The 22,063-nt window shown below is 46.8% G+C and overlaps 1 protein-coding gene across 1 annotated transcript in view; it reads left to right on the top strand.

Moving 5' to 3' along the window:
* KDM3A (lysine demethylase 3A) overlaps positions 1-22,063 on the top strand; it is a 334,933-nt gene that overhangs the window by 297,861 nt on the left and 15,009 nt on the right. The window contains 7 exon segments of the mRNA XM_030191048.1: positions 1,342-1,578; positions 7,527-7,698; positions 8,442-8,532; positions 15,419-15,549; positions 15,937-16,015; positions 16,017-16,054; positions 16,582-16,721. Coding sequence (XP_030046908.1) covers positions 1,342-1,578; positions 7,527-7,698; positions 8,442-8,532; positions 15,419-15,549; positions 15,937-16,015; positions 16,017-16,054; positions 16,582-16,721 — 888 coding nt within the window.

Genomic DNA, 22,063 nt, shown 5'->3' with positions numbered 1-22,063 from the left:
CTTCCTCGGTGAAGACCGAAGCAAAGAATTCATTTAATCTGTCGCCTCCAACGCAGTCTTCTTTTCAAAGTCTCTCTTTGTCTTCCTTGTCAGGACTTTGCATTTGATTTGCCATTCTTTATGTAGTTTCCTATTATTTTCATTTGGATCCTTTTCCCATGTTCTGAAGGATTTTCTTTTTGCTCTATTAGCTTCCTTCACCTCACTCTTTAACCATTCCGGCTGTCGTTTGGTCTTCCTTCCTCCTTTTTTTAGATGGAATATATTTAGAACAGCATCTACGTCTCATGTAAATTTCTGATCTTCACAGCTGCTCCTCTAAGATTTTTTTTTTCATCTTCTCATTTTATCATAGTTTAATTTTTGAAAGTTAATGCTAACATATTGGACTTCCTGTGTGTACTTAAGAGCTTATATCAAATCTGATCTTATTGTGATCACTGTTATCAAGAGGCCCCAGCACCATTACCTTCCACCAGATCATTTGCTCCTCTAATAACTAGGTCTAGAATTCTTCCTTCTCTTGTTGGCTCCTGTACCAGCTGCTCCATAAAGCAGTCCTTGATTCCATCAAGGACATTTACCTCTCTAGCTTGCACTGATGTTACATTTATCCAGTCAGTATTGGGGTAATTGAAATCACCCATTATTATCATGTTCCCCAGTTTGTTAGCCTTCCTAATTTCTGATAGCATTTCTACATCTGTCTCTTCATCCTGGCCAGGTGGACGGTAGTACACTCCTATCACTATCCCTTTTCCATAGGGATTCCAAGATGTGTTTTGTGCCCTGCAGAATATTTAGTCTATTCGATTCAAGTCCCTTCTTAATATACAATGCTACCACTCCACCAATTTGATCAACCCTATGACTGTGATATAATTTGTATCCTGGTATGACAGTGTCCCACTGATTATTCTCCTCTTACCAGGTCTCAGAAATGCCTATTATAATGCCAGTCCTTCATATGAAGCTGTAAGGAAATTGGAAGCAAAATCAAGAAATGTTTTTACAAAAAGGGTGATAGATGCCTGGAATGCACTCCTAGGCAAGGTCATGGAGGCAAGAACTGTGATGAAATCGAAAAAGGGGTAGGATATATATATAGAATTTATAGAAAGCAAGAGGATGGAAACCTTGACATGAATCCCTCAGTGCTTGATGTGACGTTTTGCACTACTTGTAAGATATGAGAGTAACCTGCATAGAGCAACACTTAACAGCTGTAATCATTTTACTGGGCAGACTGGGCCATTTTGGTGTTTGCCATTTATTTACCATATTACAAAGCAGGTGTGTCTGTTAATGATGATTAACTTGCATTTTCTTCTCTATATTCAGATGGATAATGGCCTTAAGAGCACACCAAAAATCCTGGATGACATCTTTGCCTCACTAGTGCAAAGTAAACCTGCCACTGATGCAGCAATGAAACCTCAAGGACTCACAATAAAGCCTAGCCTGATGGGCTTTGATACCCCCCATTACTGGTTGTGTGATAACAGACTGCTGTGCCTACAGGATCCCTGTAATAAGAGTAACTGGAATGTGTTCCGGGAGTGCTGGAAACAAGGACAGGTACATAACCAGAAAGAAATTTGCTACTTTTATGTTTCACTTCTGTAATCTACAGGTGATACAGGGAATAATTTATTGAGAAATGTTATATCTAGATACTTAAAATATTGTAAAAATATTTTGGTGTGAAAACAAATTCTAAATGTAATTATAATTTTACTTCTTTGATACCCTAGTCACCCTTATCTATGTGAACTCCTGTTACTCTATCTTTTTTTTAACTTTGAATTTTTATTGAAATAACATCTCAAACATAACAACGAGCCATTGGCTCCAGCACATGACAATGCAACAATTTAATTTTTATTTTAACATTATGCTTATAACCCTTTTATCCCCCCCCCCCACTAACCCCTCAACAACTGATTCCCCCAACAGCCCAAACCCCCCTAAACCCCCTCAATATCTGTTAGATGAATCCATTCAGGTGCCTCTGGATTATATCTCCCCTTACGCTTATCAGTCAATTTTTCCAACTCTATAATGGTTTTAAATTTCTCAGCCCAATTACCTACAGTTGGCCCAGCGGACTTTTTCCAATGCATTGCAATAGTGGTTTTTGCAGCGGCTAACCCCATTCTCTTGAATGTCTGTTGCCATCTCTTCCCCTCTGGTTCCCCCACCCCAGGAGGCACCATTTAGGATCGCATGGAAAAGTACCTTCTAGAACTTTAGACAACCTATCCGTTATATCTCTCCAATAAGGTTGAATCAAACTGCACCCCCACCAAATATGAAAAAAAGTTCCCGTCTCCCTTCCACATCTCCAACAGCTATCAGAAGCCTCAGGGAACATTCTTTTAATTCTATCAGGTGTATAATACCATCTGCTCAGCACTTTATAGGCATTTTCTTTAATAAGCACACACACCGAGGCTTTCTTGACTTCCAAGCATACCCTCCTCCATTCTGCCTCCGAAACATCCTGATTCAAGTCCTTTTCCCATGCCTCCATATAGGTCATTTTCATAAAACTCTGCCCCCTAAGGTGTCCATATATCCGTGAAATTCCTTTCCCCCACTTATCCATATCCCCCCATACTTTTTCAAATCCCTCTTGGTCTTTGAATTCCTCCCTGGCCCATTTCTCTGTACTAATAAAGTGTTTGACCTGCATGTACGCATATAAATCGGACTCTACTAACCCATACATTTCCTGTAGTTCTTCAGATGTGCGTATTCGACCCTCATCTAGGCACTCATGAAACCGTATGAGCCCTTTTTGAAACCAATTTTGGAATACCTTATTTTCCCTCCCCCCCCCCCCCCCCCCCCCGGGAACCTGGGTTCCTGTGTGAGCCATGCATATGTAGATCTATTCCCTGTCCCTCTTACCTTCCTTTTCAGCCTCCCCCACACCGTAAAGAGATGAGATACAAAAGGATTCAGCGTAAGGCCCTTGTATGTCTGCTCCGGGACTGAGGCCCACAGCAGACCATCTAGCTTTCCTTCCCTAACAAAAATTTGCTCTTACCTAGTAATTGGAGATAAATCTACTTTACTCCACTCCCCTATCTGTTTTAATTGGGCTGCCCAGTAGTACCACTGCACATTTGGCATCCCTCTCCCCCCCCTCTTCCACCTTCCCCCACAAGATTTTTTTTGACAGCCTAGCCGGCCTACCCGCCCACACAAAGGTCCCTATATCTGACTGTAGTTTTAAAATTTCCCTTCTGGGTACTAATGTTGGCAGTGTCTGAAATAGAAAAAGCAGTCTGGCTAAAATGTTCATTTTTACTACCGCTATTCTCCCCCACCATGACAACCAATTATTCTTCCATTTATTCAAGTCCCGTCTCACATCCCTGAGCAAAGGCGTATAATTTAACAAGAAGAGGTTATCTAGATCTTTTGGTATTATAATTCCCAAATATCTAAAACTATGGTCCGTCATTTTAAAAGGGAATGCCTGTTTCAGCTGCTCCAGCTCTGCCTCTGTGCTAGTAATACCCATCATCTCAGATTTATCATAATTCACTAAAAACCCCGCCACTTTACCGTATAGTTCCAGTTCCCTGGATGTCGTCTGCAAACAGGGCAATTTTGTGCTCATGACCCCCCCCCCCCCCCCCCCCCAATTTAACTCCTCTAATGTCTCTGAGAGTCTGTATTCTCAAAGCCAGGGGTTCAATGGAAATAGCAAATAACAGGGGAGATAATGGGCAACCTTGTCTCGTTCCTCTTGCTATTTGGAAATACTCTGAGTACCCTCAATTCACTTTTATACGCGCCACTGGGAATGTATACATACCTTTTACCCATTCTAGAAATGCGCCCCCCCATTCCCATAGCCCTCATCACTTCCCACCCTGTCAAATGCTTTCTCCGCATCCACTGCCAGCAGTGTCAGTGAATCTCCCCTCCTCTGTGCCCCCCATGTAATATTCAAAATGCGGCGAATATTGTCTGCCACATGTCTGTGTGCTATGAACCCTGATTGATCCTCGTGAATTATGTGAGGCAGCACTCTCCCCAAACGATCTGCCATAACTTTGGCTAAAATTTTTACATCGATATTCAGCAGAGATATCGGTCTATATGATCCACACACTGCTGGATCTCTCCCTGGTTTTAAAAGGACCGATATCCCCACTTCCCTCATACTGGGAGGAACTCCATGGCCCCCAAAATTTGCATTGCCCACCCTAACTAATAATGGTGCCAGTTCCTTCCCAAATACCTTGTAATATTGCCCTGTATATCCATCGAAGCCAGGGGCCTTTCCCGGTTTTAACCCTTTAATGACCCTGAGAACCTCTTGCGTTGTAGTTTCAGCCTCGAGCTCAGCCTTTTGCAGTCCTGTAATTTGTGGTATATCTAGCTCTTGTAAATATTCTCGCATCTTTCCTTGGGACACCACCTCCCCTTTAGAGTATAGTTTCGTGTAAAAATGAACAAATTGTCTGCTTATGTCCTTATCTTGGTGCAATATTTCATCCCGAGCACCTTTAATTTTTGTAATCGTATTTTTCATCTGTCTTTGTCTCAAGCTTCTCGCTAGCATAGTACCCGCTTTATTGCTAAATTCAAAAAACTTTTGTTTCATCAATTTTCTGGTATATTCCATCTTTCTCAATTGTATTTTTTGCAATTCTGCTGTACAATCTACTAATTTTTAAAATGTCTGCGGGTCCCCAGTAGCTTGGTGTTTAACCTCTAATTGCGCCAGTGTCTTTCGTGTATGCAGCTCATGTGCTTTCCGGTCCCTCTTTTTTTGCGCACCCCTTTGTATAAGATGCCCCCTAACTACTGCCTTGAGGGTATCCCATAGAATCCCTTCCAACACCTCCCCATTGTCATTGATTTGAAGATAATCTTGTATTATATTGCGCACATCCTGACAATCTTTTTCCTCCGCAATCAAACTATCATTCAACCTCCACACTCGACCTCCACGCTCCTTTCCCAATTTTCCCACTATTACCCACACAGGTGCATGATCAGAAGCATGTATACTTTCAATTTCAGTTTCTTTTATAGCCCCCCCCCCCCCCCCCCCCACAGTGACCGGCTGCACCATATTGCATCTATCCTAGTGTATGTGTTTTGTGCATGGGAATAAAATGTGTTAAGTCCTCTGTCTAGGATGTTGTAATCTCCAAACGTCCACCAGGTCTAATTCTACCATTAGCTTAAGAAACTTCCCCCTATATTGCTTAGTTCCCTCAGCTCGTCCCAGAGAGTGGTCTAAATTTGAGGCTGTGAAGTTGAAATCCCCCCCCCCCCCCCCCCCCAGTATTATCTGACCTTTCCCAAATGCACTGAGTTCTGGCCTGATGGACTCAAAAAAAGGCACCCTGTCCACTATTAGGGGCATATATATTAACCAGAGTAATGTGTTGCTCTCCTATCTTCCCTTTCACCGCTAAACATCTTCCCGAACAAATCTAAGATGTGCTTTAACAAAGATGGCAACTCCCCCCGTTTTCCCCCCCTTAGGGTCCGCCAACAGAAAGCAGTCACCCAATTGTTTACTTCTAAGCAAGTGTTCATCTTGTTTCCTTATGTGGGTTTCCTGTAACATAATCACGTCCCATTTTAACCGGTTCAATTCTTTAAATACAATGCTCCTTTTCCCAGGGTTATTCAGACCATTGACATTCCATGTTCCCACCCGTAACCTTCCCCCCACTCCCCCCTCCCCCCACCCCCCCCCCCCCTCTGCTTCTGGCTCTGTTCCCTCTCTGCCAGATCAGTCCCTGAGAAATTGAGCCATCATCAGAGAGCTGCCCCTCTGATATCCCTCCTCATTCGCTGCCCCCCTGCTTATATACCTCCTATAGTAACCAAACATCCTGTCACTTCCCTCCTATAGTTATCAACATTCAGTCAATAGATAATACTGTTGTCCTGTGAGATCCAGTGTTGTTATAGCCACCATGATCAGTCCACTCCGCTGGCTTCAGATCTGCGGCTATCCAAACTCGGAGACCCTTGCCCCTTCGCTCCACGCGCTTTGTTCCATCCCTCTTTACTGTTCTTAGGACTTGGTGTCTGCTGTTTGTCTGTCTGTTCTGCTGTGTTTGGCAAATCTGTGCACCCCATCTCCTTCAACGACTTCCAAGCTCCTTCAGTAGACAGGAATCTCCGGGTCTTATTACCCACTGTGACTTGCATTCCCAGGGGATAAAGCCACTTATATCTCAGTCCCTCTTTTTGCAGGTATCTGGTGATCTCCTTATATTCTCTCCTCCTCTGCAGTGTCTTTCTGGCTAGATCTTGAAATATCTGGGGTTTACAATTCTTCCAGGTAATCTCATCCAGTCCCCGGGCTTTTCTCCAGATTGCCTCTTTTACTCCAAATTCATGAAAACAAACCACAATGTCTCTAGGCTGTCCTCCCCTTTGGGGACCTAGACTCCTATGGGCCCGATCAATTTTAATGCATTTGGAGTTTTGCTCTTCTCCTCCTGTGTTTCCCAGGTCCATAATAAAATTGCACAGGTCCTGAATTACTTTCACCACATCCTTAAACTCTGCCTCCTCTGGGATCCCTTTAAATCGCAAATTGCATCTTCGGGATCTGTTTTCTAAATCCTCCAACTGCAATTCTAGGTCTCTTCTCAGCTGCTGTTCTGCTTTAAGATCTTTCTGCAGGTCCCAAACCTCCTCTGCCATATTTTCCACCCTCTCCTCTGTCTCTGCCACACAGTTCCCAATCTCCTTCAGCTCCTCATGCAGCACTGCAACTGCATTTTGGATACTGGTTCTTGTGGCCACCATTTCAGCTTTTAAGTCTTTAAACCAGCGAATAAACACTGTCTTATCACAGCCTCTTCCTCTGTTGGTTTCTCGATATCAGGGTCTGACTCAGAATCTGCAGCAGCCATCTTGGCTCCTCTCAAGCTAGCTCTTGGCCCAGCACACTTCGAGGATCCAGATCCATCCGGCAGGTATTTAAACTTGGAGAGTCTTTTTCTCGCTGCCATGCTTGTATACACTACAGAAGCCTCTGCACTCGCGAAATTGCCACGTTTTTTGGGGTTACAGCACTTATTTACTCTGTTCTCTGCAGAGCTCTGAAATCAGGCTGCCATCCCTTAGCGATGATGTCACTTCCTCTCCTGTTACTCTATCTTATCAGTCTACGTGTTCTCGCTCTACTTGTCCCTTTGCAGTCTATTAAGATGTTTTAACGTATATTGTGTTGACATTGTAATATGCTGTGCTCTAATATGTGCTGTTAATTAAATATTTTACTGTTGCAGTTGTTGTCAGTGTCTTATTGATACTTGCTAGGCCTTGGGGTGAACCGAAGGGGTTTCTCCATTTAGTGACTGGAAAAAATGTTAATGTTTGTTTAATAAGTGGATAAGTATCATCTGTCTTACTTATTTTTCAAATTATTTGTTTTCTTTCTTGGGTACCGTTGCAAGATTGCTGTCGGTTGACATTTAAAAAAAAAAACTATTATAAGTAATGACTTATTCCTTATTCTTCACTTGCAGCCTGTCATGGTGTCTGGAGTGCATCACAAATTAAATACAGATATCTGGAAGCCAGAGTCCTTCCGAAGAGAGTTTGGGGACCAGGAAGCAGATTTGGTTAATTGCAGAACCAATGGTATTATCACAGGAGCAACTGTGGGAGACTTCTGGGAAGGATTTGAAGATATTTCAAGTATGTATCACTGGGTATCTTTATCCCCAGGCTATAATATATACTTGCACATGAAAGTGACAAATGCAATACCAAGACACTTACTAGGGAATTCTATATATGACACCTAATGTTATGCGCTATCGGTGTGGAAAAGCATTATAATGGAAGCAAGGTGCCAAAACGGGCCAAAAACTGGCTCTGCGCAGAACTTCACTTGCGCGCCCAACTATAGAATAACGCCTAAGTGTTCCTGCTCGGATCTGAAAAGGGGTTGTAATGATGGGAGGAACATGGGCAGGTCAGGGGCATTCCCTTAAAATGTGCACAGTATTAGCGAATTAGGGAGATCCATGCCTCATTTGCGGGATTTACACCTGGATTCAGTTGGTGTAAATCCTCGTGCCCAAAGTTGGGCGTTGATGCCCACGCAACACACTGTTCTATAAAGGGCACACATCTATAGGTACTCTTTATAGAATACCATTTGCACTGATTTTTGGCACCACACACTGAATCTAGCCCTTAATGCTTTGCAACACATGAAAGAAAAATTCATGTGTTTACAGCTGGGGACTATGTGAAAGGAATGGTCATTTTAAAACACTAGAAATTATTTGCTTTTTCAAAACAAGCTTTATTTTGACAACTGTTTATATCTTTTAAGGCTTTGTTTATATGTGTTGTACTTCATATGTTACTGTCTTGTCCCAGTTATGCAACTCGGTGCATCAACTAAGATAGCCCCCTTTTTTTTTGGTTAGGACGGCTTAAGTCAAAAGAAGGCGATCCAATGGTGTTGAAGCTTAAGGACTGGCCCCCAGGGGAAGACTTTCGAGACATGATGCGTAGCCGGTAGGAATTTAAATATGGAAGAGTACAGTATACCACATAACATGAATTGTGTTCCCTTACTATAAAAGGCTTAATTAGAGCTAAATACACTGTAATGTGTTAGGATCATTCCTAAGTGGAATGATTAATTTTTCCTTTGCTATTTAACCCACTGCCTGAATTTGCCCTTTATTTAAAGCACTAGTGTGAAAGGCCCGTTTCAGAGAGGAATGAAATGGACGCTAGCACCGCTTCCCCCCCACCCCGATGTCTGTGCTGCCACTGTCCCCCTAGCCCTCACTAAGTCGCCACCGCTGCTCCCCCCTCTCCGTGCGGCCAGCAACTGTCTCCATCCACAGAGGCGGCGCGGCGGTTGAAAATCAGCATCAGGTGTTTTAACGAAGCAGGCGAGGCACCGCAGGAGGCCATCAGGACTGGCAATTGGCTGTGCAGCCGGTCCTCGCGCCTGGACGTCAGTGCCCCTGGAAAAGGACCCTGTAGGAGCGACTTGAGGCGAGAGGAGCGGCTGCAGAGCTGTTTACACGAAGCTGATGTTGTTTTTGTTGGTCCGGTACTGCAGCTTCGGGCAGAGATCGGAGCGGCACGGCAGGTCTGTTGGGTGTGTGTGGGTGGGACCGGAGGGAAAGTTGCTGGGAGGAGGGAGAGGGGGGAGCAGCGGCAACTTGGGAGAGGGGGGTGTAGGGTGAAAAAGGCCCGTTTCTGACACAAATGAAACGGGCGCTAGGAAGCTTGGTCTCGGAGTGTGTATGTTTGTGAGAGTGTGTGTGGGAGGGACTGTGTGAGAGAGAGCGAGTGAATGTGCAAGTGTATGTGTGTGACAGAGAGTGAGTCTGGGTGCGAGTGTGTGAGAGAGTGTGTGAGGATGACAGTGTGTTTGTTTGAATGAGTATGTGAGACACAGTGAGTGTGAGAGAGTGTGTTTCACACAGATACACTGTGTGTGTGAGAGTGTGTGTGTGAGAGAGAGTATGTGTGTGATACACTTACTCTCTGTGAGACCGAGAGAGTGTATGAGACCGAGAGTGTGTGTGTGATTGTGCGACACATAGAGAGTGAATGTGATACAGTGTGAGACATAGTGTGAGAGAGAGAGGAAGACACTGTGAGAGTGTGTGTGTGACAGAGATACCTGTCCCCTCAGGACCCCCTCCACCCTCTCAGGTCTCAGGACCCCCTCCCCCTCTGCGTTCCCCTCCCCTCCCTTGTGGTCTCAGGACCCCCTGCCTGTCCCCCCCTCTGCATGGTTGGCAGCACCGTGTGTGTGTGAGAGAGAGAGACAGAGATTGAGTCTGGGTGTGAGTGTGTCTGTGAGAGTGAATGTGTGTGTGATTATCTCTCCCCTGCCCCCCTCCATCCACCCAGCTACTCTCCTGTCTCCCCTGCCCCCCCTTTTGCCATCCATCGATTCTCCTCTCCCCTGCAGAGTGAATGTGTAGAAAGAGTGTTGTTGGCTTCTGAAAGTGGCAAGCCTGTCTGAGTCCTGCGCTTTATATCTAACTGGCAGCAACAGCAGTCTGGAAAATAGGGCATACAGAAGAGGTCAGTTGTCAAGAAAAGCATCAAGTAACTCCCATTTCTCTGTACACCAGTTTTACGATTTCCACTCGCAAGGGCTATTTAATGCTAGTTCTCCGGCGAAGGGAGAGAATAAGCAGAGAGAGGCAGAGATGCAAGTCCCTGGTGTTGCTTTAAATGTATAGGGAGGGAGGAAGCGGTTGACCTTCCCTGCACTCATTTTCTCTGACTTCAACTGAGAGGAAGGGGGTTCAGTGCTCTGAGATCCTCAGCCATGCTCTGGCGAGACAGCGGGGGGAGGGGAGCAGGCCGGGCAACAGCAGGAGAGCAGCAGATTGGAGCTTGCTGACTATGTTTGAGTGAGTCCAATTTCCACTCAAAAGGTCAGTTTAATTCTAGTTCTCCGCGGAGGGAGAGAATAAGCAGAGAGAGGCAGAGTTGCAAGCCCCTGGTGTTGTTTTAAATGTAAGGGGAGGGAGGGAAGAAGTAAGGGGGAGGAAGCGGTTGAGTCTCTCTGCACTCACTTCGTCCGGCAACAGAGAGGAAGGGTGTTCTGTGCTTTGAGATCCTCAGCCATGCCCTGATGATACAGCAGGGGGAGGGGAGCAACCCAGGCAGCAGAGTCAGCAGGAGAGGAGCGTGTTTCCCTACTCCTTTACTCCTGCCTGTGATTCATGAAAACGGATATCTACACCACCATGCAAAACGGAAGTGAGGCTTCATTAGAACGTTGGTAGTGCCTTTTATATATATACTAGCCGTTAAGCCCGTAAAAACGGGCGGGTATTGGAATGTTTTTTTTCCCCAAGGCCCCCCTCCCGTTGCAGCTGCAAAGCCCCTGCCATCCTCCTTCCCTGCCAGCTCCAAGGCCCCCTCTGTCCCTCCCTCCCAGCTCCAAGGCTCCAGTCCTCCCCCCTTCCCAGCTGCAAGGCCCCCTGCCCTCCCTCCCAGTTCCAAGGCCCCCCCCCCAGCTCCCAAGGCCCCCTTCCCTCCCTCCCAGTTCCAAGGCCCCCTGCTCTCCCTCACAACTGTAAGGGGCCCCATTCCCTCACAACTGTAAGGGCCCCCCTGCCCTCCCTCCCAGCTCCAAGGCTCCAGTCCTCCCCCTTCCCAGCTGCAAGGCCCCCTGCTGCCCGCCCTCCCCTCCCTCCCAGTTCCAAGGCCCCAGGCCCTCCCCCCAGCTCCCAAGGCCCCCTGCCCTCCCTCCCACCCAGTTCCAAGGCCCCAGGCCCTCCCCCCCAGCTCCCAAGGCCCCCTTCCCTCCCGCCCTCCCAGTTCCAAGGCCCCCTGCTCTCCCTCACAACTGTAACAGCCCCCCTGCCCTCCAGCTCCAAGGCTCCAGTCCTCCCCCTTCCCAGCTGCAAGGCCCCCCCCCCGCCCTCCGTCCAGTTCCAAGGCCCCAGGCCCCCCCAGCTCCCAAGGCCCCCCCCAGCTCCCTCCCTCCCAGTTCCAAGGCCCCCTGCTCTCCCTCACAACTGTAAGGGCCCCCCTGCCCTCCCTCCCCGCTCCAAGGCTCCAGTCCTCCCCCCTTCCCAGCTGCAAGTCCCCCCGCCCTCCCTCCCACCCAGTTCCAAGGCCCCAGGCCCCCCCAGCTCCCAAGGCCCCCTTCCCTCTCTCCCAGTTCCAAGGCCCCAGGCCCCCCCCAGCTCCCCAGGCCCCCTTCCTTCCCTCCCTCCCAGCTCCAAGGCCCCCTCCTTCTGAGACGTCCCATGTCCCCTCCCCCCCCAAGGTAGCCGCTACCGCCCCCCCCACGCCGGAGTCGCACCACCCCCCCCTTCACCCGGCCCGGGCCCTCTCTTCGTTATTCAACTTACAGCAGCGCCGAAACAGCAGCAAGCAGTAGCTCCCGTTGGCCTTCCTTCACTGCCTGTGCCTCGCCCTCGTGTGACGTCACGTCGGCGAGGGCGGGGCACAGGCAGGGAAGGAAGGCCGACGGGAGCTGAAGCTGAGCTGCTTGCTGCTGTTTCGGCGCTGCTGTAAGTTCAATAACGAAGAGAGGGCCCGGGCCGGGTGAAGGGGGGGTGGTGGCGACTCCGGGGGGGGGGGGGGAGCGGTAGCGACGTCAGCGGTTCCCTCCTCCCCTTCAGCGCAGTTTCCCTCTCTGTCCCGCCCCCCTTCCCCGTCATCACGTCTTGACGCGGGGGCGGGACAGAGAGGGAAGTCTCTACTGCGCATTTGCAGGTGAGTCGGTCACTTGCCATTTATAGGTTTGATATATATATATATATATATATATATATATATATATATATATATATATATAGGTATTTTCAGTGTATCTGTCTCCTGCTCATGAGATGGATTCTGTGGCATGGTTTCTGAACTTGCTTGGCATGTGTTGTGTGTGAGTCAGAACTGAACCCCCAGCCTTTTGGAGGGCCTCCTACACACATGTACCACAGCTTAGCTGGAGTGCTGTTAGCCCTGGTACGTGGCTCAGTAACCTTACACAAATAAAACAAGTATCACCAGTTACTTAGAGATGAAATAAAAAGAAAGATTTATTCAGGAATAAGAAAAAGTCCAATAGTTGCTCAGCAGCACAAGCTTAGATGCAAGTCTAAAATAAAGAAGAAGAACAGTTAGAGAGGCATATCCAGCCAGTCAGGTCCCTGACATGAAGGAAGTGGTCTGCCTCCCTGTATCTTAGTTTCACCCTCTCTTATACACTTTATCTCAATACATATCATAAAGCAGAAAATCGTTTACCCTCCCAGAACATGTCACCTTATTCATGTATCACCAATCATTTTTCACCTAATCATTAATTCCACCCATGTTCCAGAATATTCTATCCCACCCTATACTTTGTACCTGCATCACGTAACATAGTAAAGGACGGCAGATAAAGACCTGTATGGTCCATCCAGTCTGGCCAACGAGATAAACTCATTTTACATGGTATGCGATACTTTTTATGTATACCTGAGTTTGACTTGTCCTTGCCATTCTCAGGGCACAGACCGTATGTCGAAGACCCTTAAAATTTACACTCCAGCCCATCCATATCTGTTCAGTCACGATCAGGGCACAGTCTTAGTTCCATTCTGTTGAGGAAGGTTGTTGGTAAAATGCTATCAGTGCTAAACATTCTATTGCTGTACATGCCTGGTCCACTCAGTCTCACAGATCCCAGGTCCAATCATTCAGTTAGGGTGTACAGATCTTACAGGTAGGTCTTGTATATCATCCAGAGGGGCACTCAATGTATAAGACCACCAAGCCCAAACTGTGGAGCAGACGTGTTGTTTCTCTGGACCAACTTTATAGGTCTGCCACCAGGCTCCCACACTTGCATTAAGTACCTTACATTTTATATTAATGCACACAAACCAATTTTATTAATTTTGTTTTAAACAAGCTGCCCAACTTTCTGTTATGTGAATTTGTTTTGTTTCATTTCTTTTTCTAACTCTTCTGGTTTGTTTGTTTTTTTTAATTTCAACCTCTTTCTTCACCAGCTCTTTTAAGACAACTTGTCTACTCTTCTCTTCTGGTCTCTCATCTTTCTCACCTCAATCTATCTTGTCAGTGCTTTTCTCCCAACATCATATTGATATTTTCTTCCACCTGAATGTCTCCTTTCATGTACTGTATAGTCTTGATTATCTGACGTAAACAGGACTGACCCTTTTGTCTAATAAGTGAAAAGTTGGATAGCACAGAAAGCAATGGTAACCTCTTAAAAATGCACAGAAAACATACTTTATGCATGAAGAACAAGCATCTGGTATCTGTATTTAAAATATTGTTTGTTGACACTATTCAGCAAAAAAGAAAAAAGTTGTATAGGGCATGACTGCTTCTTGTATAGCAGGCAATTTGAGCACAAATATACAGAGCAGTATATTTCACAATACAGTACAGTACTGTACAGAGGAAGTGTGAGCAAAAATACAGAACCAAACAAGGTAACCGTATTTATCTACCTCATGTTCAGCCTCATTAGAGTTGTCTTCTACAGCAGGCAGTGTGAATAGAAATACAGAAACCGAGCAGAGCTCACTGCTTTGTCTTCTCCAACTTAATAACAGTATGAAGCAGACCCCAGAGCTAAACTGGAAATTCTCCACACTCCATGTTCACAGGAAAAACAGATTTAAGAATGAGAGTTTGTAGATGAACAAACAGGAATAGGTATATGTAAGTACTGCTTAAAACTCATTGTGCACAAGAATCTTGCCATGGTTCGTTTTCTGCAAACAAGCACGGTCTCAGATCAAAATGTTTCACTGGCAGGAAAATCAAGGTCTCAGCTCAAAACATCTTTAATGTTCACTTTATTAAGCATTTTCCTTTACCATCATCCAATGCTCACAACAAGCATTATTAGAAGCAGTGCTCAGATCAAAAGCTGTTCCCTCGCGTGAGAAAGGGGGGCCTGTCCAAAAATTACTGTACTATACAGTACAGTACGGAAAACTGGAAGAGAAGCTATGCACTTCTAACAGCAATGGGGCATGTGAGAGTACCAACTGCAAAGCATGGTTTCCTTTGCAGAGAGTATGGTCTCGGATAAAACATCACTTCCTTGCAGCATGAGAAGCCAGAAAACAAGAAGAGAAACTCTGCGCTTCTTAACGGCGATGTGGTTGACATCACCGGGGGGGGGGGGGGGGTGTTGGATATGCCAGATTGGATCGGTGAAGGTCGGATAATTGAGATTATATTGTATTTAAACATCTGTATGTTTTCCCACCTTGCTCCATTTTTTTTATTTTTTTTTTTTGTTTTTTTTGCATTTTCCCTTCACATATATTTTCTCACAGATAGCCCCTTCCCTTTCTGGACCTGGTTCTTTGCTCCTTCTCCCCCCCCCCCCCCCCCCCCCCCAAGCACACTTAGTACTGGACTGCTTACTTATTGCATCAGTATGCAGCAAAATTGCCAGAAGTTCCTGTAGTTTATTTCCAAAACAGGAAAAAAAAGTGTTGGAGCTGCTACTGTAAGTCCATGTTTGCAACTGGTGCAGAGCAGTGGGATTTGCTCAGTGATTGAATTTTAGTACTAAAATCGCTTAGTAAGTTGAAGGGCTATTTATCTTTGCTTTTTGAGGTCACAGTCCTACTCACTCTTCTTTCCCCTTCTAAGTTGAAACAGGTGACAAAAGCCTAAATAACTGAATTGATATTAAAGCTGTTTAAGCATCTGCTTAACTATATATCTGAAGCAGAGATGTGAAAGCCTGGAAAAATAGGAGAAAAATTTTTTCTTCCATTTATTTTCCTCTGAAGCCAGAAGTAGAGTAGGAAATTTTGGAAGACTTTGGAAAACATAAGGGAGGAAGAGAAGAGGCTCATTTTGTTTTTTCATTTGTTGGTATTTGATATTTATATAGCTGCCTAAAACCTATTATGTATTACTTTTACAGATTTGATGACTTGATGAATAATATACCTTTGCCAGAATATACGAGGAGGGATGGCAAACTGAACCTTGCCTCCAGGCTTCCAAGCTATTTTGTAAGACCGGATTTGGGTCCTAAGATGTACAATGCATATGGTATGTGCCATTTTTGCTTCTGTCATTTGTTTTATGGCACTCAGCACTGTGGGTCATTTAGCTGCCATATGGAGCTTTTTGAATAGTGTCTTTAAAAAGGCATTCTTACTAAGTAAGTTGTCGAATTGTATTCTATTCCCTTTCATATAAAGTATAGCAGCTATAAACAGAAACCTAAAGAAGCAACATTGATGCTGTATGATTAATTTTAAATTTAGGTTTTGGGTAATCAAATCAGAAAGTGACTCCAGCTGTAAATTCAGAAAAGAACTTGTAAATCACTGAGCCCTCAGCAAATCAATAGATTTAATCATTGGTCACAAGAAAATGAAAATGTGACCATTTTCAGTAAGTATAGTTTATACATGCCATTGCTAATTTCAACAGGTTTAATAACACCAGAAGATAGAAAGTTTGGAACAACCAACCTCCATTTAGATGTGTCCGATGCAGCTAACGTGATGGTTATGTGGCATCCCTAAAGGGGAGCTTGATCAAGACCAAGGTAAGCCTGGTGTTTTCTGGAAATAACCTTCCCTGTAAGGAGAGTCAACTTTGCACTGTTTTTCTGTAGTAGTGGTTCATAATGTATGGGTCAGGATCCCCAATGGGGTCACAGAAATAGGGCCACTTCCTTTCCCTCTGGACTTCCACTGTGTGTGTGTCTAGTAATGGAAGTCAACACGGGGCCTTTCAGCCAGTGAACCTTCACAAGCTTCTGCCTTCTGCTGGGTAGGCTTCCAGTTGGCGGGAAACCCATTCAAAATGTTGGGGTCTGTGAGCTCACACTTGGATATAGGCTCTGTGCTGACTGTTGCTGTTTGCTTCTTGCTTCCTGTTTTGGACATGCCGGTTGGGGGTGGGGGGTGTGCAGGAGGGAAGGGTGTGGAGACCTGTTTTGTGTGTGTTACCCTCTGGGGTCATATGAACATTAATTTGTTAAAATGTAGTCATGTTGAATAAAAGTTAGAGAAGCACTGTTCTATATGCTGTATAGATGCTAATACTCTATTCCTGCTTCTTTGGCAACAGAAGTGCTTAGAACAATTCAAGATGGTGATGCAGATGAGCTGACCATTAAGCGCTTTATTGAAAACAAAGAGAAACCAGGTGCTCTCTGGCATATCTATGCTGCTAAAGATACAGAGAAGATCCGTCTGTTCCTTAAAAAGGTAATAGTTTAGGCGCATCAAAGAGTCTTTGAAACTTGCAGATGGAACATTTCATTACAGGGGCGTAGCCACGGGTGGCCATCCACTTTCCGTCCAGGCCCGCCCGCCCACGTCGCTCGTGGAAATTCGTTCTCCTCCCCGCCAGCGCTGCATTCATTTCTTCGATCGTCGCCAGCAGCGCTGCCATTCACACAGGCAGCTCCGCCCCCTTTGCTGCGTCCATCTGGCCCTACGTACACAGGAAGTGCATCAGAATGGGCCGGATGGACGCGGCAGAAGGGAGCGAAGCTGCCTGTGTGAATGGCAGCGCTGCCGGTGACGATCGAAGAAAAAAAATGCAGGGACCGAAGCTGCCTTCCTTCTTCTGCTGCGCCGGTTCAAAGGGTTGCTGGCAGCGTGTAAGAATCACTGCTGCTGGCTGAGTCTGACCTGAAATCCGCGCAACAGAGGGAAGGCTTCTGGGTCATCAGCAGCACTGCAGCAATTCTCTCTTACATGCTGCCAGCAACCCTTTGAAACGTGCTGCGGTGCCGTGATGCTCCTGATGCTGCATGGAGGGGGGGGGTGGGTTGGCGAGGATAAAATTGTTGGGCTGCTTGGGCGTTGGAGTGGAGGGGAGGGAAAGAAAAGAGATGCTACACAGGGGGTGTAGGAGTGAGGGAAATTGTTAGGGAGGGGAGGGAGAGATGCAGGAGGGTGTAGGAGAGGGAGACATGCATGGGAGAGTAGAAGAAATGGGATCATTATTGGGGAGAGAGAGGGATAATTGCTGGATGTAGGGTAGGGTGGGGAGGGAAGGAGGGATGAATGACAAAAGAAGGAGAAATGTTGGACCTGGGAGGGAGGGGAGGAAAAGGTACTGCACAGGGGAGAGAGGGATGAAGGAGAAATGTTTCATGGTGGTGGAAGAGATGCTGCAAGGGGGGGAACAGATGTTAGACTTGGGATGCAAGGGTGAGAGAAAAGAGGAAAAGAGGGAACAATGTTGACCATGAGGGCAGAGGAGGGGGAAGAAGGAGGGAGATGTAGGATCCAGGGGTAGAAGACAGTGAGGGAGAAATGCTGGAATGTGGGTGGGATGGAAGAGGGGGAGAAATGCTGGCCCCTGGGGGAAGGGGCAAGAGGAAAGAGAGAAAGGACAGGAAGATGCTAGGAGGGGATAGAGGGTGGAGAGAGGAGAAAGAGGGAGCAGATGCTGGGCTAGAAGGGTTAGAAGGAGGCAGACAATGGGATGGTAGAACCATGTGGAAGGCCAAGGGGGTGGTAAGGAAATGAACGAGAGGATGATAGTGATTACGGGGAGTAGATTGAAGATGAAGGCTGGAGAAGGAGTGAGATGGGGAATAGGAGAGCTAGTGGGTGAAAGAAGGAGATGGAAATCAGGTATCTGAAAAGTAAAAAGGAAAAGGATTAGAAGATGAAATTTGAGTGGACAGAGAGCAGGAAGATAGGAAACAGCTAAAATGAAACAAACATCAATATGTCAGTGTAGCAGGGGCGTAGCCACGGGTGGGCCTGGACGGGCCCAGGCCCACCCACTTGCCCTCCAGGCCCACCCATCCAAATCCTTCATCGCTGTCGCTGCCTTTTCTCCCGCGGCTTCCGGGAGGCAGCGATCAGCTTTACCTGTAGTGCCTGCCCTGAAATTATGCTTCTTTTCTCCCCAGGCTTCGCCCCGCTCGTTTCTTCGCTCGTCGGCAGCGCTACGCTGCGCTGCTATTCAAACAGGCAGCTCCGCTCCTCTCTGCTGCGTCTATCCGGCCCTCTGATGCACTTCCTGTTTAGTAGGGCCGGATGGACGCGGCAGAGAGGAGCGCAGCTGCCTGTTTGAATAGCAGCGCAGCGTAGCGCTGCCGACGAGCGAAAGAAACAAGCGGGGCGAAGCCTGGGGAGAAAAGAAGCATAATTTCAGGGCAGGCACTACAGGTAACGCTGATCGCTGCCTCCCGGAAGCCACGGGAGAAAAGGCAGCGACAGCGATGAAGGATTTGGATGGGTGGGCCTGGAGGGCAAGTGCTGAATTTGTGGTTTGTTGGTTGGGGGGGAAGGGATACTTTTGCCAGAGACAGTCAGACTTGTAGGAGGAAGGGGATTAGAGGGAACTGGGAAGGAAGAGAGCTGCTGGAGGTGGGAGGAAGGGGCTGGAGAGCTTCTGGAAGAGGGAGGGAAGGGAGAGAGCTGCTAGACATGGGAGGGAGAGGAGGAAGGGGTTGGAGAGCTGCTGGACAAGGGAGGAAGAGGAGGAAGGGACTGGAGGGAAGGGCGAGAGCTGCTGGACATGGGAGGAAGAGAAGGAGGGGACGATGGAAGGGAGAGAGCTGCTGAAGGAAGGGGAGGAGGGGACTGAATGGAAGGGAGAGAGCTGCTGGACATGGGAGGGAGAGGAGGAAGGGGCTGGAGAGCTGCTGGACAAGCTAGGAAGAGGAAGAAGGGACTGGTGGAAAGGGGGAGAGCTCCTGGACATGGGAGGAAGAGGAGGAGGGGACGATGGAAGGGAGAGAGCTGCTGAAGGAAGGGGAGGAGGGGACTGAATGGAAGGGAGAGAGCTGCTGGACATGGGAGGGAGAGGAGGAAGGGGCTGGAAAGCTGCTGGACAAGCTAGGAAGAGGAGGAAGGGACTGGAGGGAAGGGAGAGAGCTGCTGGACATGGGAGGAAGAGAAGGCGGGGACGATGGAAGGGAGAGAGCTGCTGAAGGAAGAGGAGGAGGCGATCTGGGTGGAAGGGAGAGAGCTGTTAGATGTGGGAGGAAGAGGAGGAGGGGATCTGGATGGAAGGGAGAGAGCTGCTGGACATGGGAGGAGAACTGGAGGGAAGGGAGAGAACTGCTGGTACAGCACAAGGAGGGAGGGAAGGGAAACAGAGATACCAGACCAAGGAGATGAAGGAAAAGGGAATATTAAACCTACAGCTTGAGGGAGGGAGGCAGGAAATCAAGCAACCAAACCAGATGCTGGAAAGAGGAGGGAGTGAGAAGGAGAGAAGCTGGATGGGGTAGGGTCAGAGAGGGTAGAAATATATTGGCACTGGGGACAAAGAGAGGGGAGAAGATGGACAGAGTAATATAGGGACACAGAGAAAAGGAGATACTAAACATGGAGGAAGATAGAGGTACAGAGATGGAAGAAGATGGAAGGATGGCAGAGAAAGAGGGAAAACGGATGGGTGGGGAGAGAGACACTGGATGGAAGGATGCAGAGAGAAAGGGGAGAGAGAAGGGACACTGAACAGAAAAGGGTAGAGAGATAGACACTGGTTAGAAGGAGGGAGAGAGACATTAGATGGAAGGATCAGGAGAGAGGGTAGATGGGTAGAATGATGGGGAGAGAAAGAGGGAAGACACTGGATGGAAGGGTAGGAGAAAGAGGTGACACTGGATGGAAGGATGCAGAAAGAAAGAGGGGAGACTATTGGAGGATGGGGAGAGAGAGGGGAGACACTGGAAGGATGGGGAGAGAAAGAGGAGAGCTGCTGCATGGAAAGGGGGAGTAGTGAAAGATTGGAGAATAAGAGGAAGAGGCATGGGGAGAACAAGGGTGAGAAAAAGATGAAAAGCCATAAGTAGATGAAGGAAATTAAAGAATGGATAGTAAGAATGAATTAAATCTGGACACAGAGAGAGGCAGAAAAATATTGAAGAAAGCAAAGAAAAAGGAGAGAAAAATGACAAATGGCCAGGAAACCCTGGCAGAAGAGTTAAACGAAAGAAAGCAGAATCTAGAGACACAATGAGACAAAGTAAATGACCATACAACAAAGGTAAAGAAAATAATTTTATTTTTAATTTAGGCTAAAGTAATATGGTGTTAATAAAGTTTCAGAGACCAATACTTCCTTCCTTAGGTCAGGAGAGGATACCGTAACAGCATTATACTGACCTGAGGCAGGAGGTTTTGGCCTCTGAAAGCTCACTGAAAAGGATTAGTAAATTGTCTGAAATCGGATGCACTGAAAAGCAGCACTTTACCCTGTGTGACAAATGCATCTGAGTGTGACTAAATTTTGCTGGGGGGGGGGGGGGGGGGGTACAGAGAAAATTTTATGCCCACCCACTTTGGGTTCAGGCCCACCCAAAATTGGCAGTCTGGCTACGCCACTGCAGTGTAGTGAGGGAATGGAATGAGAGTGGAGAAAAGACAAATGAATAGCAGCTGCTTGAAGGAGAATTAACAGAAAGACAGGGAAGTGGAAAAGAGAAATTTGAACCAACATAATGGAAAAATAAAATGACCAGACAACAAAGGTAGGAAAGACATTTTATTTTGAATTTATTAACTGAAATTTGTTAGCTTGAGAAATGTGCACAGCGGATATCATTTTATTGTGTTCAGTAGAAAAAAGAAATATATTTCTGATTTTATTTCTCCACTGTAACATGCCGAGGTTCCGAGTTCAATTTTTGTCTACATATTTTTATTTCTAATTTGTGATCCCTTGTTCTGTATTTGGTGAGAGTCTGAGCCCTAGCATGTCTAACACTAGTCCCGACCCTTGCTGTAGCTGGTGGGGATCCCTAACCTACATCAGCTGAGGACCTCCTCTAAAAGCAGCTAAAACTCCCTTCTACTAAGCTTGGCAGATGGCGGCAACATCCTTGAGCCACCGATAACTAAGCATGCATGGGGTGCCAGCATCGGTGACTCAAGGCATTGTTGCTATTGCTGCCTGCCAAGTTTGGTAAAAGGGATTTGTGGCGGTCTTCGAAGGAAGTTTTCAGCTGACAGAGCTTGGGGATCTTTATGAGCTAAATTATATTTTGAATTGGGAGGTGCCAGGGGAGATGAGGAGAGTGCAGGGAGGAAGGGGGCTGAGACAGAGATAAAATTTTGTGCCCACCCACTTTGGGCTCAGGCCCACCCAAAATTGGCCGTCTGGCTACGCCACTGTTTCATTAGCTTTGTGCTTGTCTTGATGTAAAAATATTTTATGAGTGTGGCAAAACATGCTTGTGGTTTGTAGTGTTGCCCTATGACACCTTTCTGCCCTTCATTGCATTTTCTTTGATTGGCCAGCAGGTGGTGTTTGACCTCTACATTATAGCTGTAGCAAAGGTCTGTTTTCTTTTTTAGCTTACCTTCCTCAAAGAAACAGAGGAAAAGTAACTTGCAGTGTCATTGGTCAAACACCTGTAGTGCTAAATGTGCCCTGATAGGCCCTGAAGCCAAAGACCTAGCCCAGAATGAGCTGGAACTCAGTCAGAGTTGGGAGTGTGGAGGGAGCAAACCTCTGCACTGAGGCCCTGTTCAATTCCAGTGAGCAGTTTCTTTTCCTGATTTCCCCTGCTACTATTTAGGTACTTGTGTTCTTGGCCTGAGTGTAGTTTTCTGGGAACTGTAGGACCCCT

Source organism: Microcaecilia unicolor, chromosome 2, assembly GCF_901765095.1.
Source record: "Microcaecilia unicolor chromosome 2, aMicUni1.1, whole genome shotgun sequence".
In the NCBI taxonomy this organism is placed as follows: domain Eukaryota; kingdom Metazoa; phylum Chordata; class Amphibia; order Gymnophiona; family Siphonopidae; genus Microcaecilia; species Microcaecilia unicolor.
Note: the sequence above shows the minus strand (reverse complement) of the source record. Positions and strands in the feature narration are given on the sequence as shown.